Source organism: Acomys minous, assembly GCF_964271855.1.
Source record: "Acomys minous genome assembly, chromosome: 2".
NCBI lineage: Eukaryota > Metazoa > Chordata > Mammalia > Rodentia > Muridae > Acomys > Acomys minous.
The window spans coordinates 120657128-120675718 of NC_140484.1; the positions used below are offsets into that span (position 1 = coordinate 120657128).

General features: G+C 36.7%; 3 protein-coding genes across 4 annotated transcripts in view; 2 read left to right on the forward strand and 1 right to left on the reverse strand.

Annotated features, from left to right (window-relative positions):
* NOX4 (NADPH oxidase 4) overlaps positions 1 to 12256 on the forward strand; it is a 132014-nt gene extending 119758 nt beyond the window's left edge. For both annotated transcript variants that reach the window (XM_084772160.1, XM_084772161.1), the window contains 2 exons: positions 1990 to 2090; positions 10257 to 12256. In XM_084772160.1, the coding sequence (XP_084628286.1) occupies positions 1990 to 2090; positions 10257 to 10377 (222 nt within the window). In that variant the 3' untranslated portion in view covers positions 10378 to 12256. The remainder of the gene's footprint in view (positions 1 to 1989; positions 2091 to 10256) is intronic.
* Positions 1 to 18591, forward strand: part of GRM5 (glutamate metabotropic receptor 5) — an 879135-nt gene that overhangs the window by 258311 nt on the left and 602233 nt on the right. The window lies entirely within an intron of this gene.
* The window catches only part of TYR (tyrosinase), a 127744-nt gene that overhangs the window by 38051 nt on the left and 71102 nt on the right, over positions 1 to 18591 (reverse strand). The window lies entirely within an intron of this gene.

Genomic DNA, 18591 nt, shown 5'->3' on the forward strand with positions numbered 1-18591 from the left:
GAAGGAAAATAATTTTTAGAAATATATAATAGTTGCATAATGAAACGGTGCAAATATTTTTCTGGATTTTTAAAAATGTGTGTGTAAGTACGTGTGTGCACACATGCACAGGAGTGTGTGTGTGTGTGTGTGTGTGTGTGTGTGTGTGTGTGTGTGTATGTGCAAGTGCATGTGGCCATTTTCTACAGAGCTCAGATATAATCTTGGATATTAGCCATAAGAAAGTTGTCCAGTGCCTTTGAGACAGGGGCTTTAATCTGAAGCCCAGCAATTAGCCCAGACTTACTGCCAGACCAGTGAGCCCCAAGGACCCACTATCTCACCTGTTCAATACTATCATTACAAATGCACACTGCCTAATTCCATTTTTATGTGGGTTCTGGGGATTTCCCTCAAGTCTTCATACTTACAAGGCAAGTATTTTACTGAATATGCCCCTAGATTTTTTTATACTCTCTTCTTTCATCCTGTTTAGTGTTCTTCATATAAAATATGAATGCTTCTTAGTTACCTCAAAATTATTCTAATCAGTTTTGGAAGGCTTTTATTGTTTTAATCTCATTTTACTGAAGTCTTAGTGGGTGGGTCGGTGTTCCTTTCCCTCCACTAGGAGTCCTGTCTAGTTAGAAGGTGTCCTCTTCAGTCTCTATGACCCCTGCTGTTAGGAGTCTCAGCTAAAGTCACCCTTATTTCCTCCTGGAAGCCTATCCTTTCTTAGGTCTCCAGCTTGTCACCTAGATACCCTACTCACACTTTCCCTTCTCTCTGTCTTCCCCCCTCCCTCCCTCCCTGACCCACCCCTACCCCCCTCCCTGACCCCCCTCTCCCCTCTCTCCCTAGGCCTGGTCTCCATCCTCATTTCTCTCTGCACTCCCTCTCCTGCCTTGTTCCTTCTCTTCAACCACTTTTGCCATCTATTCTAGGTCCCCTTGTGAGTGAGGTTTAAATATCCTCCCTCAGGTCCTCCTTGTTACTTATTTTCTTCGGATCTGTGCATTGTAGTATGTTTATCCCGTACTAAATGGCTAAAATCCACTTATAAGTGGGTACATAGCATGTTTGTCTTTCTAGGCCTGTGTTACCTCACTCAGGATGATCTTTTCCAGTTCCATCCATTTGCCTGCAAATTTCTAAAACCATAAAACAAGAAAATGTAACATTTCTTCATTCTGATGTAATTGTAACTAGGGTGTAGATCAAATTGTATCTGGTACTGAGTGTGCCCAACTGAAAGGTAAACACTTTCTCCTCTTCTCATTACCCTCTGGCTGTTTACTATTAAGAACCAGTGTTTAGAGCTGGATAGATCCTCAGAGGTTAAGGGCACTGACTGCTCTTCCAGTGCTCCTGAGTTCAATTCCCAGCAATCACATGGTGGCTCATAATCATCTATAATGCGATGATGCCTTCTTCTGGCATGTAGGTGTACATGTAGGCAGAACATTGTATACATAATAATAAATAAATAAAGGGAAAAGAACCAGTGTTTTTTCTTTGCAAGAATGAGCCCACTAACAATCACTGCTTGATGGGTGGATTTAGAACTCTGCTGTCTTGGGAAGTCTTGTCTAGAATTATTCCACCATATTTGTGATAACAAATTGCATTAATTTAATGATATAATGAGTGTAATATAACAAGTGTAAGTAGGTACAAACATACATCAATAACATTTAATTTTGAGTCCACTTAATAGTATTGGGTGAACTGGAATGTGTGCTTTTTATCTTACGTTGAATTTATTTTTAAAACATGAAACAAATTACTAAACTCTAGATAAGTCAGCAATTTCTTGAATATTATATTGAATTTTCAAGGAAAAGAAAATGAAAGTGACATTTTGAAATGGTTGTACTTGGTAGGTTTCCTTTTTTTCTTTATGTCACAGCAATTTGGAAGGAAGATGCTAGCCCAGGTGGATTCATGTAAGAGAAATGTGTTATTTACCCAAAGCTGTGTCTTATAAAACATGTCCTTCCTTTCTGACAGAAGATAATTGGAGAAAAATATCACACACTGAATTCTAGACTTTTTATTGGGCGCCCTCGGTGGAAGCTTTTATTTGATGAAATAGCAAAATGTAACAGAGGGTAAGTAATATAACGCACAAAACTGACATACACTTATGGCTGGAGATCAAATTAAAATAATTCTGTGTCATCCCATAAAACGTTTAAAGGTGACTTGCTAATATGCTTCTCACAATCATTCAGTTTCAATCAAAAGATGAAATAGAATAGTTACCACTCAAAAAGCCTGCTACAGAGAATAATTAAAAATTGATTTAGAAATAATTAAGTATTTATGAACTAGACTCACCTACCTACTTTTAAAACTATGTACTCACTTTAGCCTGCATGTTTATTTATTTGTTTGTTTGTTTGTTTTTTGCAGCAGGGTGTGGGGGGGGGGTCGAGACAGGGTTTCTCTGTGTAGCCCTCGCTGTCCTGGAACTCTCTCTGTAGACGAGGCTGGCCTCAAACTCAGAGATCCATTTGACTCTGCCTCCCAAGTGCTGGGATTAAAGATGTGCACCAGCATTACCTAATTTAACATGGATATTTATTTTTATGGTGTATATCAGACAATCAGGGTAAAAGATTTTCAATGTCATTTGATAAATAGGGGAATGTCACCAATATATCTTGCAGTAGTTGCATTCAGAAATTACATTTTTAAATTTATTATCAGATAAAAGCTTTCAAAAAGCTTTTCTTTTAACATTAGATATCCGAACAAGGAGGGTTTTTAAAATACATTTTTCCCTTCTTAAAAACTATGGTTCTATCAAGAGTCTTAGCATCGAGAATGTAATGTGTCAGTGATCTGAGAAATAACTGTGGAAGGAAAGAAATTTACTTTAGGACAGAAACTAACAAGTCATTTGTCATCACTCAAAGTAACACAGTAACGAGCAATAACTGTAAAATAGCTAAACAAAATATTGAAAGTCCCCACAAACAACTCTAAGTTTATAATATGAGTCTAATTTTTTGATGTTTATGAGTGGTACTGAAAATGTTGTCTAAATGTGGACATTTTAAAATTAATTATTTTAAACATATACACTGGAATAGAAATGTATTAACTCTTTGGTTGTAAAAAATGGTGCTTGAAGAAGCTTTATTTTAGCAAGTGGACATTGTACATCATTCCCCCTTAAACTTGAATTGCTATTCCACTAACCTATTGAATTCTCTCAGAATCCAATATATTTGTACACCTGAAAAAAGTTATACTTTCATTTCTAAATTGATATCATTTCTTCATCAAGCATGCACATAAGTTGTAATTTTGTTTTGAAATATCTTATGAGTAGCTTGTTCATGGGCTTGTATTTTTCATATGATTTTGCAATTGTAATTAGTAATATGGTATAGACATATTTGAAGATATGTATCATTGGTTCACCATTGTGAAAGCATCACATAACACAGAGTTATATATTGTTATACATGGTTCACTTGCAGCCTATTTCTTTATACCATCTTCACCACAAATTCATGTGTTATGCCCTATGGTGATGTATTAATGACAGCTACAGCATCATTAAGTGAGAGAACTTCTAGTAGTTTTCGTGATAGGAGATGACAATCATATGAGTGCTCAACCTTTGAAATGTCATTATGTGGTGCATGAATGTGTTGAATAATTCATAATTTTAAAAACATATTTTGATATATACAGAGGTTATTTACAAAATAAACATGCCTAAAATGTACCATATATCTCCAGATCTCTATACACATCTATCTATACATGTGTTCACTTAGAAATAGAATACAGTCCAGTATTCCTAATACTATACTGAGTAAAGCAACACAAGGTTAAATTAAACGCAAGAGAAAATATTGCAGCCAAGAGTCATAGTAAACTAGTCCTGTCTGAGGCTGCTGCTATTTTACAATAAATCTTCTTTTTTCAGTAAGTAGACATAATACACTCTAAAACAAAAAAAAATGTAGTATAATAAATATATAAACCTATTAGCAACATAGTCATTTATCATCAAGAATTATATATCATGCATAGTAATTTTTCACCACCAAGAATGTTTTAGTTTTGTTTTCATGTTAATGGACCACAATCATAGGCACAATCAATCTTTGATTAAAATTTCATTATGTGCCGCATGAATATATTTGAAAATTTTATAATTTCTTAAAATGCCCTTTTATATATGCAGAGGGTATTGATTCTAAATCCATAGGCCAGCTTGTAAGAGGGTGAATGTCAAAGCAAAGCACCAAGCCATGAACTCATGGATGATAAAGTGCATTGAAAAGATCACTAACTCTGTGTGGCCTCTAACTGCTCAGAGATTTTGTTTCAGAAGTTGTGAATTGAGTCAGAGGAGCCAAACATAAAGAATGAAAGCTACCCATGTGGTTCACATTGAGGCATGTTGGAAATTACTTAAGTTGCATTCTTCTTTCTTTGATAAAGTACTTTTCAAATGAAGAGAGAGCGATTGTTTATTATTTCAAAACAGAAATACTTTGTAATATTCAGTTTCCTAGTAAAGGTGAATAACAGAAAAAAAAAATCTCAGTCCAGTCTTCTCATATTCCTTTGCCAGTTTTCTCTGGTGTCATCTGCATTAAGTATGATTATTATGTCCTAGTTATCTGACCTTTGATGTCAATACCACAGACACATTCATGACATATTCATGACTGCTGTTTACTGAATCCTGGAATGTGTTCTTTTTGTTTTCTATACCTCATTGCTGAAAACTCTATCAGTTTCCTTAGCACCAGCCTAAATCCTTACCCCCAATGAATTGGCTCCCTTACAATAAATCAGGTTGGAAATCATCAGTTCCTTTCATTTGTCATGAAGCTTATGTTGTTCCTGTCCTATCAAACAGTGAAACTGGAGTAAGGAGAATGAGTGTGTGCGCCACCTACTGTCGACACTATGTACTGCTCCTTGCTGTGTGTATTTACTCTGGGACATCCTGGTGAAACTAATTATTTCAATGGGCTTTTTCTATCACACATTTGGGAAATAATGGGTTGATAACTTAAGAAGTTGCTAATAGGACGATGAATGCTACATAAATAGAAGGTTTCACTCAAGATAAAACATTGGATTAATCTCATGCATATAAATGGCTGAAACAAGAAAATAAACATAGAGATGACAATCACATACATTTAGCTTTTAACTCTGTGTGTTGAGCAAACATTTTTTTTTTGTTTGTAGAAAATGTTAATTTGCTAAGTCAGTGACATACACTTAGTGTACGATAAAGATAGCACATTTAGATTCTATGTCGTAGAGCAGGGGGCTGCTATTTTGTTGCTATGGATTCTTACAGAAACTTTGACTTCCTGTGTGCCGATTAGCTTTTGTCATTTTAATACTAAGTAGAGTCGTCCTGAAAGAGGGAGCCTCAGTTGAAGAAAAGCTTTAGCCTACATAATATTGGGTCATGATATTGAGCAAGTCTGAGGAAGCATTTTCTTGACTAATAATTGATATACTCAGCCTCTGTGGGTGGAGCCACCCCTGATCAGATAGTTTTTTGGTGCATAAAAGGTAAGCTAGGCAAGTCCTAAAGAGTAATCCAGTGAGCAGTGTTCCTCTATGGTTTTTGCTTCAGTTTCTGCCTTGAGTTCCTGCTAATGATGGGTTAAAAACTGTTAAGATGAACTAAATATTTTCCTCCCTAAGTTGCTTTTGCTCACTATGTTTCTCATAGCAATAAAAAGTAAACTATGACAGTATGTAAATTCATAGGTATACAAAAATGAAAACATAAGATTAAATTTTTTAAAACGAAAATATAGTTACTCCTAGCCAGTAGACAGCATGTTCTCCACAGTGGTGTGCAGAGCAGGGACTGACTCAGAAATGAACTGTAGTGTCCCCTACTTGACCACTTCTCCTTGGTTGGGAGGCCTTGGAGCACTCAGCAGAAGGGTAAGCAGGCCACCAGGATGAGACCTGTCACAGAAGGGGACCTTCTCCTCTCATATAGGAGTAAGACAGTCTTTTAGGGAAACATAATTAATAAACACTGACTTTCATACACTGCATCAGAAAAAAATTCCATTTTCATCCTGTGGCCTTTGAAGATTCACAAAATGAAGCATGCAATCAGAATATACGCTCATGAAAAAAGGAAGAATATTTTGAAGTCACCTTGTCTTCATTATTATTTTATCAATAACATGTGACCCCCCAGATACAATGACGTTATTGAATGCTATAAAGGATGAGTTGACTTCAGAAATTAATTGCTCTCTCCTGGTTATGAGTTCAGTGTGCTTTTATAGTTTATAGCTTTCCTGAAAGAGAAAGATTAACAGTCTAACTTTGCAATTTGTCTTTTAAAGGGTGGGACTTGACAGTGGGTGTTGATAAAGACTCCCAGATCCAATATTTCAGCTCTAACATGGTGAAGGCACCCATAACTCCTGTGTTGTTTCTTTCTTTCTTGATTTGTTTGTTTGTGGTATTTTTTTTTTCATCCTCGGGATAGAAACCAGACTTTCTATCTGGATGCTAAACAATAATTTTATTAATAGTAGTTTTTCAAAGCATAACAGGAGAGTCTAACAATTAGTTTTATACACTTAATGACATCGAATGACTACACTAGCTCTAATTCAGTTTTCTGTTGTTTATCATAGAAATGCATATTGTATTTTAAGCCACGTATCTAGTTATTTTACAAAGAGAAATAAGAATGTAGTAAATATTGGTTAAATGTTTGAGACTAAGTTTTTATTTTGCTGCCTCATAGAATTTCCAAAGCTAAATAGCCTTGGTTTGACATTCAGATTTGCTCCCAACGCCCTGCATCAAGTCACTAAAACCTCCTGAACCTGGCATACAAATACTGTGTGAAATTAATGAGATCTTATTATTTGATGCTCACACCCATAATACACATGAAAAAGCGGAGTCATATTAAGCATTTATGCACTGGCATATTAAGTGTTTATGGAATTTACTTCAATGTCCTCTTTTAGACCACAGTCCCTACCTAGCAGTTGACTCCATTTATCTCATCCGTTTTTGTAATTGCATCTGTAAATAACTGTCAGGCTACAGAGAGCTGTTACATTTTTTGTTTGTAGGATTGGTTTGTTGTTGTTGTAGGTTTGGTTTGGTTTGATTTTATTTGTTTAGTGAGGTGAGTCAAAGCTCATGACTTTATTGTCTTCATAACAACAAAGGCCTTAGATCTGGATCACTTGGCCCTTTCTCTCTTCTTGTCACTTTCCAATTCAAATGTGTGCATTTGGTCAATTTAAAATTATTATTCTCAAATATACAGGGCTTGTTGTACCATAAGGCTCCACTACTCAGGCTCAGTTTGTTCTTCAAGCTAATGGTGGTGGTGGTGGTGCACACCTTTAATCCCAGCACTTGCGAGGCAGAGGCAGGCGGATCTCTATGAGTTCGAGGCCAGTCTGGTCTACAAAGCGAGTCCAGGACAGCCAAGGCTACCCAGAGAAACTCTGTCTTGGAAAGAAAAAAAAAAAGATTTGCTCTGTAATTTCATATTACTGAATTGGTTCAACTTGAAGTCTATGGCTAATTTTGACACTATCCCTGCTAACTACCCTTTGCAAATAAGGAGACACCTAGGAACATTAGGAGACCATGAAGCAAAGGTCTTTCCATTTCGGCTTGTTTTGTAAATTCTTCACAGCCCTGGACAAACTTTGAGAAGTGTTTGGACTATTAACCTCTCGTAGTCCTGTGACCAACTTTATGTGATTTCCTCTTGCGTATGATTTTCTCAGCCAAGGACCTGATGCTTCTCTTTTCCAGAACTAGGGTGCTTCTTGCTGTAGATCTCTCATCTCTTCTTTATTCTGTCACCTGACTTACGGCTTCTTTGCCCTCCGTGAACAAAAACTCTGGTTTTTGTTTGCTTGTTTTTGTTTCTTTAACCCAGTGATGTTTTACAGAGTTCACACACTCTTCTTTGGCATACAGATTGTTGCTAGGCAACAAGCAGTGGTAAACATAGGTTCAGTTCGTTTTCTTGATTTTTCTTTTCCCCCAACAGTTCGTAGTTACGTGTTCAGTTTCTGAAACACTAGCTTTACCCATTTTGAGTTGAGAGGTTTACGCGTGGTATAAGGTGTATTTTGATGGAATCTACCTCCCACTCCTCCCATCCCATCTCAGATTCACCTTCCCCTCACGTCCTGCCTTCACATTATTTTACAGCTTCAGCTCTTACTTCGGTTTGTATGGTCCTCATACAAATATGGACGAGCCTCCATGGGGAGTATGGCTGACCTACCAGGAGCCAGACCCTTAAGAAGAATGTCTCTCCATCAACTGGCAATAACCCCTCAGCTCATGGTTGTGGTCCTGAACCCTACCTCCATGCCGCAATGTTAGTTTTCCTGTTCTTGTGTGGGTCTTGTGCAGACAAACACAACTGCCGTGAGCTCAAGAGTGGAGCAGTCCTGCCATGTTCAGGGTTTCGCCACAGTCTTCCTTAGACTCTGGCTCCTAAAATCACTCCTTTCATTACGGTCCCGGAACCTTAGGGAGAAGACGTGTAGTATAGATAGCCCATTTGTGGAAGAGCGCTCACAGATGCTCATTCTCTGCACTTTGGCCAGCTGTTAAGTTTCGACATTAACTACTACCCATTGCACCGTTTTCTGCTGTGTTCTGAGATCTAAACTAACTTTTGAGCGCAAAGACATGAATTTAAGGCACAGATTGGTACAATGTCCGTTTACTGGAATAATAGTAGTGGTTTCATGCCTAGACCCTGTGAGTTCCCCTGCCATGGCTTCTCGACCAGATGTACAGTTCTAGGCATGCACTCCCCCTGTGAAGTGGGTCTTCAACCTAATCAGAAAACAGTCGCTTACTTGTGATATTTTTTGCCACTAGCACCCATGGGCATATGTTGTTCCTTATTATAGCTGTCAGTATTCACAGCTAGGTACAACTGTTGATAACATTTATGTCCAACAACCCACTTAGAATCTTTTCGGGTCATGAGAGCTATCTGTCAAGAAGAAAGCTTTGCGATCAATAGCAACTCAGTATCTTTATGTACTGTGACCAAAGTGATGTCTTCAGCAATAGCGTGTTACGATCAAGTACTGATAGGGAGCCAAAAGCAGTGTCAAGCTACATTGTTTGGCCATCTCTGGGACACCCCTTTACAACATCTCAAGAAAGGTTTCCCACACCTGGCACTAAGCTTCTTATTTGGTTATTTGACAACCTGTGGCTTCTTGGAGCGCTTGATCCCCTGTGTATAGTAACAACAATTAAAGTTTACATTAACATATGTATGTGTGTGAAGTTTATACAATAGTAGGTTTGTTATAATTGAATGGTAGGAGATCATGGTCAGGGCTTTACACATGCTAGGAAACAACACAACACTCAGGTGTACCTAAAACCCCTTTTCTCATTTTTTAATGAAAGAGGATGTCTGTTTTACTATTGTGACTGCAGATAGATGTTCTGTTTCCATAGTTATTTATTTAATTTCCCAAGTCAAAAGTCTTAATAAAAATGTTTTTCTTTATTTTTATGAGTTTAAGTAAGTGTGGTCTTTGTCTTCTGCTCCTGCTTGCAGAAAGATTGATTTTAAATATTTATTTCTCTGAATTTATTTCTTCTCTTTGTTAAAGATACATGCATACTAAAGAAAGTTTTGTGTTGGAGAATAATAAAACTCATTTGTCATTTCTCATGAATACAGCAGTGGATAAATGAAAAAGTATATATAGATGTCTGTGTTTTGTATCTTCAAATATATAAATCTCTCTCCAGCTCTGTCTGTCTGTCTGTCTGTCTGTCTCTCTCTCTGTGTGTGTGTGTGTGTGTGTGTGTGTGTGTGTGTATGTATGCGTGTGTATCTTTCTCTCCCTCATTCCGTCCCTACATCCCTCCCTCCATTCTTCCCTCCCTCTGCACAAAAAGCCCATGCAACTCCATGTGTAAATTTAAGATCACTATTTACAAAATGCCAATTAAAGGATTGGCAACCATTCACTCTCTTACTATGATTACCAGTGTCATGTGATAAAAATATAAAACACACTGCATAATTTTCACTGGCCAATTTATGTTCATGGTTATATTTTTTCTGAATTTAATTATGAATATCACAATTGAAAATTGTTTTAAAATGTGAAGCAGCACAAATTAACTTTGCTAATACCTTAACCCATGTTCATACAGTACACTGCTTGTTATGTTCTGCCGAATTTTGTACCTGATTTCCCATTTTTTTTCTCTTCTCTTTCCAGGAAAACAGTTGGAGTTTTCTGCTGTGGACCCAGTTCAATTTCTAAGACTCTTCATAATTTGAGTAACCAATACAATTCATATGGGACAAAATTTGAATACAATAAAGAATCCTTCAGCTGAAGTCTTAGGAGACTAATTATTTGAGGACTCTAAAGAAGGACCAAGTGCAATTTCTATGACTCGGAAACTCAGCTGAATCAAGCAGCTGTGCTATGCCAAAGAATAGCAAGGTTTTGTTATTTATGATTATTTAAAATGAGAATTCAGAGAATGTGGCAAAATGACATGTTTAATCTGGAAGCCAAAGAGGCCCTGAGGAATATTTGATGTGGTAATTCACGTTTTGATGGGCAAATTAAAAGAATGCTGTTAGACGCACACCGTTGATTTTTATGGGAAATTCAAGAACTCTCTAGTGAAGAGCTGAACTCACTCTGAAGCTGATAGCCGCAGTCCTCTTTTAAATTGTTTTTGGTTGAACAAATTCAAGATTGAACAAAATTAAAAATTCATTGAAACTCAGGCTCGTTTTCTACGTTGTGCATAAGTGGAGTAGCTTTAATTTGGAAAAGCTCCAGGCCAACATCGGAGTTTGGAAATGCAGCACGAAACTTCCTATCACTACGGGTACTTCTTGTCCACTGCCTCACTACTGACTCCAATGCCACCCTGTATTGTTCACAGTCTGCATGCTCACAAGTCTTCTTTCTGTCCGTGTTGATGTAGTATCTTTTTTATTTTTGCTTCTTATCCTCTGTCTAGGAAAATCTTCTCTCACTCAGCCCACCTTCAACACAGTGATTTCATAGAACCATTTTATGAACAATTTGCTCAGTTAGCACTCTTGAATAGTAACAGACACCGTAAATCATAGCCGCCTACAGTGCTTTGTTTAGATTTACGTCTAGACACCAAAGAGCCTTGTATCTTGCAGCAAACATGGAAGCACAAGACCTCTCTTCTTTCTTTCACTGTGGTTTGAGAGAGAGAAGATGAAGTGATGTTCCTGAAGAGGGACCTTCGCTTTGCTTTCTAGAAAAATGAAACCACATAACTATTTACTTAAATTTAAGATTAGAATCACTAATTTTAATTTTGCACTGTTTCATGTCATAATGAGTTACTAGATTTACGTTCCCTATTTGTGTGATCCAATCAGTGCGTGACCTCTCATTATTTAATATTCCTGTGTCAGAAGGAAAATCTACTTTACTACCTTAAGTAAGATATTCATACAGCTTATCAGTTTAACTTGATAGATAGCTATTAACGCTATCAAATATAACACATTGATGAAATCAGTGTCTTGCCTTATTCTTCTTCATCTTTTGTATATCACATAACAATGATAAATGCTGTTAGTATATGGCTTTTGTATGATTCACCACTAACAAACATACATACTAAAACATCTAGCACCAAATGACCATGTGTATATTTACATACACGTGTTTTTTTCTTTATATGGGAATACTTTCTTATCCCTCTTATGGGCAATGTGCAATGTTCATGTAGATTGAGCTGTGGAGACACACACACACACACACACACACACACACACACACACACACACAATCATTACATCTTGGCAATACTGGCTAGATTAGGAAAGATTTTCACAAAACACATATCAAAAAGAACTCATAAAAAGAACCTTGAGTTTTTCCAGACTCAATGTGCAATACTGATTCCTTACTGATCATAACTTATTCGTATAACTATGTGAACTCATCAGATTTCACTAATTCAGGTCAAAGAGTTTTTAGAAGAAAGATGATATTTCAAAGCTTGTCTACTGTGTTGGATGAACCTCCTTGCCTAATCTAAATTCCAGTGCGTGCTCAAGCATCTATATGTTAAATATGGTTTATTTTGAGCAGGAATAAGTTAAAGTTTTATCACCCGTCTATTTGTTTGGACAGATTCTTTCTATGGTGATGGTTACTGCTGTGTAAGCCTTTAATCACTAATTTTGATGGCAATAAATATTAAAATTGAAGTAGTGTCAATGAAATTTTTATGTTTACCTCAGCAACAGATAAATCAGCGGTTTGAGGGAGGAGATGTCTGCTCATTTGTGAAAAGATAAAAACAGTTGAAGAAGTACAATCTAAGTACACACTAGCATGATAACCTTAAGAACTTGGATAATGCAGCTATTAATACCATAGTCTAGTTGTGTGACTGTGGCAAATTAACCTTCACATTAGGGTAAAGATTTTTCATTTGGGTTTGCTGAGTAATGAATAATAGCACTTACTTTTTATTCATTTCGAAACAAAGTCTCATGTAGAACAAACCCTCAAACATAACAATGTCTGCAAACATAGCCTTGAACATCTTTTCCTCCTGTCTCTGTTTCTCCAGTGCTAGAAACAAGCATGCACTGCCATAGCCACAAGTAGTCACTTTAGTTAATGTATCTTTTGAGAACATAATACAAGCTGTTTCATGATAACATGCTGGATATAATTTGGGGACATAAACATTCTCAATCAGCAAGATGATAATACTTAAGAACCTGTAGAAGACAGGATTTCCACTACAGATCTCTTCGCCTGCACATTCCTTTTGTTTCTTTATAAGGAACTATCAGTAATTTATAGGCTTGTACTGACAAATTTATTTTGTAGGTAGTGAGAATTTTCCTTACATGCTGCTAAGCAAAGATTTCAGTGGTGCTTTAAACTAGTTCTTAACTTGCAACTCACTTAGGTAAGAGGAAGAGGCTGTGATTTTATAACTAAGGGCGAAAAGATGGAACTATTGTGTGGTTTATCTTGGAGGAAATTGCCACACAACAGTCACCATTTGGATGTGAGTGTGGAACCATCCAATGGAGAATGAGTCATCTATTAGGGATCACAGTTCTAAAGGTATTTGACACAACCTCCACTAGAAGCCCTCAACTTTCAGGCCTTAATCATCTAGGCGTAGGAGCTTATGGGACCTTCTTTTCCCCCAGAATACAGTATTGACTGGCCTGATCTTGTGAAGATTTTGTGTAAGCAACCATACCTGCTGTGAGTTCATGCATATATCAAGCCTGTCGTGTCTGGAAGACAGTATTTTGACACCCCAAACTCCTACCTTTTAAGTCATTTCTAGTCTCACTTCCACAATATTTTTTCCACATTTCAGGGGAACTCCACAGATAATTATTTTTGGTACTTTGACCAGGAGTTAAAAGCACATTCTTTGGAAACTTCATAATCTTAGTTCCGTAAGTAGAACTTACATAGACACAAATCCCAGAACTCCTACACCAGGAAGGCATATATGTACAGCAGTATTGCCAGGACCTTGTAGAATGCCTAACCTGAAGTATTAGCACAAAATAAATGATAACAAGACTGCTCCATCGGGGTAGGCAGTAAGAACTGAGTCCCCAAAATTTTCCTCTGACCTCCAAAACCATAGCACAAAATTCATGTGCAAATGTATCTCCAGTTCCTCTCTCAAATAATAAATAAAAATAACCATTGCTATTTATGATAAAGTTTCTTTTTTTTTCTACTGGTAGCTATGACATTTCCACATATATGATACAGGAATATAAAATGCTGATGTAAGAACTCTTCTTTTGAACTTAAACGGATACACAGAGAGATGGTGGCATATTTTAAGATATCCATTTATAGCAAATTTCAGTTTTTAGAAATCTACTGACAGGCTTTTTCCACTTTGCTCTGAAATATACATTCAGTTGAATATCTAGGATGTTATATTGAATATATTGAATCTCCCTACAAATACTCTTTCATTTGGAGTGGGGAATAGGTCCCATTACTTTCAGATGGACAAGAATGAAGTTCACGTTTTCTGATTAAAAAAAAAAAAAAGAGTGAGGGGCATTGGAGGGGATTTTGAAACAGGGTTTCTCTGTGTAGCCTTCACAGTCTAGACTCACTTTGTAAACCTTGCTGGCCTCGAACTTACAGAGATCTGCTGGCTTTTGCCTCCCTGAGTGCTGGGATCACAGGTGTGCACCACCTCAACAAGCTTGATTCAAGATTTATTATTTGTCTTTTTTTTTTTTTGCCGATTTCCAGATGCACTTTAATGTTGGAAAGTGCAAAGTAAAATATGTGAGAAATCTTAATATTTTACACTTTAGTTTTAAGTGTAGGTTCATAGTTATAAGACATAACTTTGCCAGCTCTCTGATCTCCAGGAGAAAATTTGATATGAAAACACATGATTATTACCCTATCTTCCCATGCCCATAACTTGCTGCTTGTCCAGCAAGCCAGCCTTTGTAAACTCATGAGGAAATAAATACATGAAATAAAACATAATGTAATTCAACCATCACACGTCAGTGAGAATCATTGTTCTACTAAACCCAAACTTTTTTTCATCTCCCCCAAATTTGCTCCATTGTGTGTTGTTTTCCATGGATACAAATTTTAAAAGCCATGAGACTAAGTTTCCAAAAGAAAAGCAGAAGAGTTCTAATAAACCTCAAGAGTCAATTAAAGTGGGAAAGCAGATGATGAATCTTTTCCAATTTAGCATAAATTAAATAAAATATTAGAGTAGATATTGTCATTTAAGTTCAGGATGCCGATTCATATACAAAGCAATTGATCAGGTCAAAACATTCTCACAAGAACAATGTCGTAAATAGAGGAAAAATTAGAAAAAAATATTTAAAACATCAAGATATTGTGTTTGTGCTTGCGTCACAGAAGATGCACATGTGTGTGGTAAAATTGAGTATCATTTTGACCATTTTTGTTTATAACGAGGTCAACCTTTTCACATTTTCATTGACATTAGGATTAGCAGACCCTTTGTCTCCTAACAGAATTGTATCTGGCTTCCCTAAGAAAAAGCTCCATGATGAGTTGTTTGAACTGGAGATGGAACTGTGTGTGTTTTCTCATATAATAGTAATAAAGAAGGGAAGGGTGCTGTCCATTTCTTTAGTTAAAAAGCATGCGATAAAACTGCGATTGCAACATCCTATCCCACAGCTCTTAGGAAATGCAAACTCAACAAATGTAGACACAAATAATCTTATTCTCTATTGTATTATAACTGTAAATCTGTTCACCTGTACTGACACATTCATTTGAACCCTATCACAAGTTAATATAAGTAAGTGGTTCATTTTAATAATAAAAGAATAATAAAAATATGCTTTGGCAAATGCATTAACTAAAAAGAAAGCATTTAATCTTTTTAAAATCTTCAGCTGGGTCTTGAACGTAAAGAATCTTCTAGTACCTATGTAATGTGTATTAGAAGTATTATGGAGTATCTCGTTCAGTAGAGTACTAGCTCTTGAGTCCAACTGACATCATTAAAGGCTTATCTGCTACTTGCCTGGATACTATTATACCTTTATTTAACACTTAGGGTTATCTGCTTTGCAATTGCAATTAACAAGAAATTTATTATCTTTTAGTTATAATTTGTTTTGAAACCAATTTGGATTTATTTAAGAAGTAAAAATATTTTTGCTGCCCATATTCTCTTAGATGTATGGTTTTATTATACAGTATGCTCCAACCAGTGATGGCCACACCTATAAGGAAAACCAACATTCTCCAGGTAGCTCACCAGCTAGGGGTGGGACTTCATGCCACACATCACTCACCTTTCTGGGATTTTTGGGTGGCAGTGTTTGCATAGGTCTTGTGCATGCTACCAACAGCCGCTGAGCGTTCATTTATGACACTGCCATGCTGTGTCTGGAAAACACTATTTTCTGTAGAGAAATTTTAATACAGAAACATGGCTGCTGTGGCAAGGGATCACATTCAAAGACCCAGGTCTATGTGATCCAGCTGAAATGCACACATGCCACATAGGTTTTTCGCCTCTACCTGGAATACAGACATACCCTTAGCACATATCTTTAATGCCAAACAATGAAGACAAAGTTTGTTGATAAAAGGAAGCACTTATGTTTGAAAGGAAAAGTCTAATTTATGGGCAGACAATGATTATTAAGAGATAAACTAGACAGACTAAGAGCCAGCCAGCTCTCACTAGAAGAGACAGGAAGAAAGAGAATGTGGAAGAGGCATGTAAAGGGGGAAAAGAAGGAGGCGTTTTACCAGGATGGTTTTACAGAGACAGGTTAAAGAGAGAACAACTAGACACAGGTGAAGACAGAACAAGAATGAGAAGGAAACAGACAATTAGACCATATTGTCAAAGTTACTGTTGGGTGAAGCAGAGCAATGCAGCCAGAAGCCGAGAGAAGCCAATTTGAGTAGGTCAGCTAGGGAAGGAATTTTGAGCCAGACAGCTGAGTTGAACCAGCCAGTCAGAGTTTAGGAAGAACTAAAATGCATAAATCTCATAAGCTGAAAACATTCTAGGCCTAGATTAGATTGTAAGGAGGATAGAAGCTTCCAGGATTAACCCTACATTAGCAGACAGAGGCAGTAAGCGTCTGAGAGGACATTTAAATCTGGCAAATAAAAATTACTTTAATCATATCAGCAAGAGTGAGACTGGGAGATAAGGATTGATGGGGCTACAACCAGGATATAAAGTGAATAATAAATAAATACATAAATAAATAACAATCACAATATTGGCTACAAATTAGGGAGAACTGTGCATAGCTGGTACAATAAGCACATAATACAGCTCAGATATTTCCTGATTATACATCCAAGAAAAATTTTAAAATACAAACATACAAAAACTTGTCCAAAACCTATGCAAAAATATTGTAACAGCATAAACCATAACAACCATTGCAACAAACCAATGACCTTTAATAGGTGTTACATAAGGAGATGTAGTATATCTATTATATATATATATATATATATATATATATATATATATATATATGATATATAATATATGACATATCATATATTTGTGTTATATATGATAATATATAACATATATATTATAAAGCCATGAAAACACAAGGAGTTGATACATGCTACAGTACTTATCAACTTTAACAGCAGTATGCTGAGTGAGAGAAGCAAGTCACCAAGGACCACATTCTGCAAAACCCATTTGTGTTCTGTACTAGGAACAAACACATCCAGGGAGACTAGGTGTGGATTTATGCTGGAAGGGTGGGAGTATTGGATGTAGTTGTTTGTGGAGGATTACTGATTTTCTGGGATAATGAAAGTTTTCTGGGATTAAGTTGTGGTGGTAGTTACATAATGTTGTCAATTTAATGGTATTTAAATTATAACTCTAACATTTAAAAAGATATTTATGTTATGTATCTGTTTAAAGGACAAGGAGATTACCATTTCTTTTTATTTAAAATATAAACACTAGCACTTTATTCCAAGCAGATATCTGAATCTTTGGGGAAACAGAGGAAGTTTAGGAAAGCCTCATGGGGCCTACCTAATATTGATTTTTAATTACGTGTTCAAACCAAACATGTACATTTTTTGTAAAGTATACATTTTAAATATCATTCCTTGGATTTAAACACATAAATATTTTATTTTACTTAAAAAAAAAAATAGTGTCAGAGGTTGGTTCTTTCCCAGGGGGTGAGTCTCATAATGGGCCAGTCATTGGTCGGCCATTCCCTCAAGCTCTGTTCCATCTTTATCCTTACACTTCTTGTAGACAAGACAAATTTTGGGCTGAAGGTTTTATGCGTGGGTTGGTGTCCCCTTCTTTCCATGTGGAAGTCCCACCTGGCTATAGGAGGTGGCAAGTCAGGCTCCATATCCTCTGATGCTACAAGTCTCAACTAGGGTCACCCTATAAACTCTCAGGAGCCTCTCCTGTCCGAGAGGTGCTCCCCACAATTGATTTTTGTTTTCTATCCCTTAGCTGTCTTTTCTGGCCTCAGTGAGAGATGATGCACTTACTCCTGCTGCGATTTGAGGTACCAGGGCAGTGATCTCTTGGGGGTCTCCCCTTCTCTGAGAAGAAGAGGGAAGAATGGTGGGAAGGGACATGAAGATGAGGGTACAACTGGGAGAAGGAGAGCTAGGATCAGGCTACCAAGTGATTAAGTAAATAATAAATGAAAAACCTGAAAATCACTTTTATATCCCAGTGTTCTAGGAAGATTTTAAATGTCTTTTTGACTTTGAATTACTCGTTTATGGCAAATAAAGATACTCTTAACAATTTCTGTTTAGTCGTCATCTTCCTCTGACTCTTAAAAATCTTTCCACCTCCTGTTCTGAGCATTAGGAGGAGGAAATGTGATAAAGTGGGTGTCTCTGATGTCTTATCAATATAAAGCCAATTGCTTATAACTGAAATTCCTTCCACAACAGGAAATATGGGATCCATTATGGCTTTTCTTTTTTTCCCAAGAAAGAACTAAAGTTTACAGGTCTTTGACTGTCAACATAGACATTTTCCTTTCTG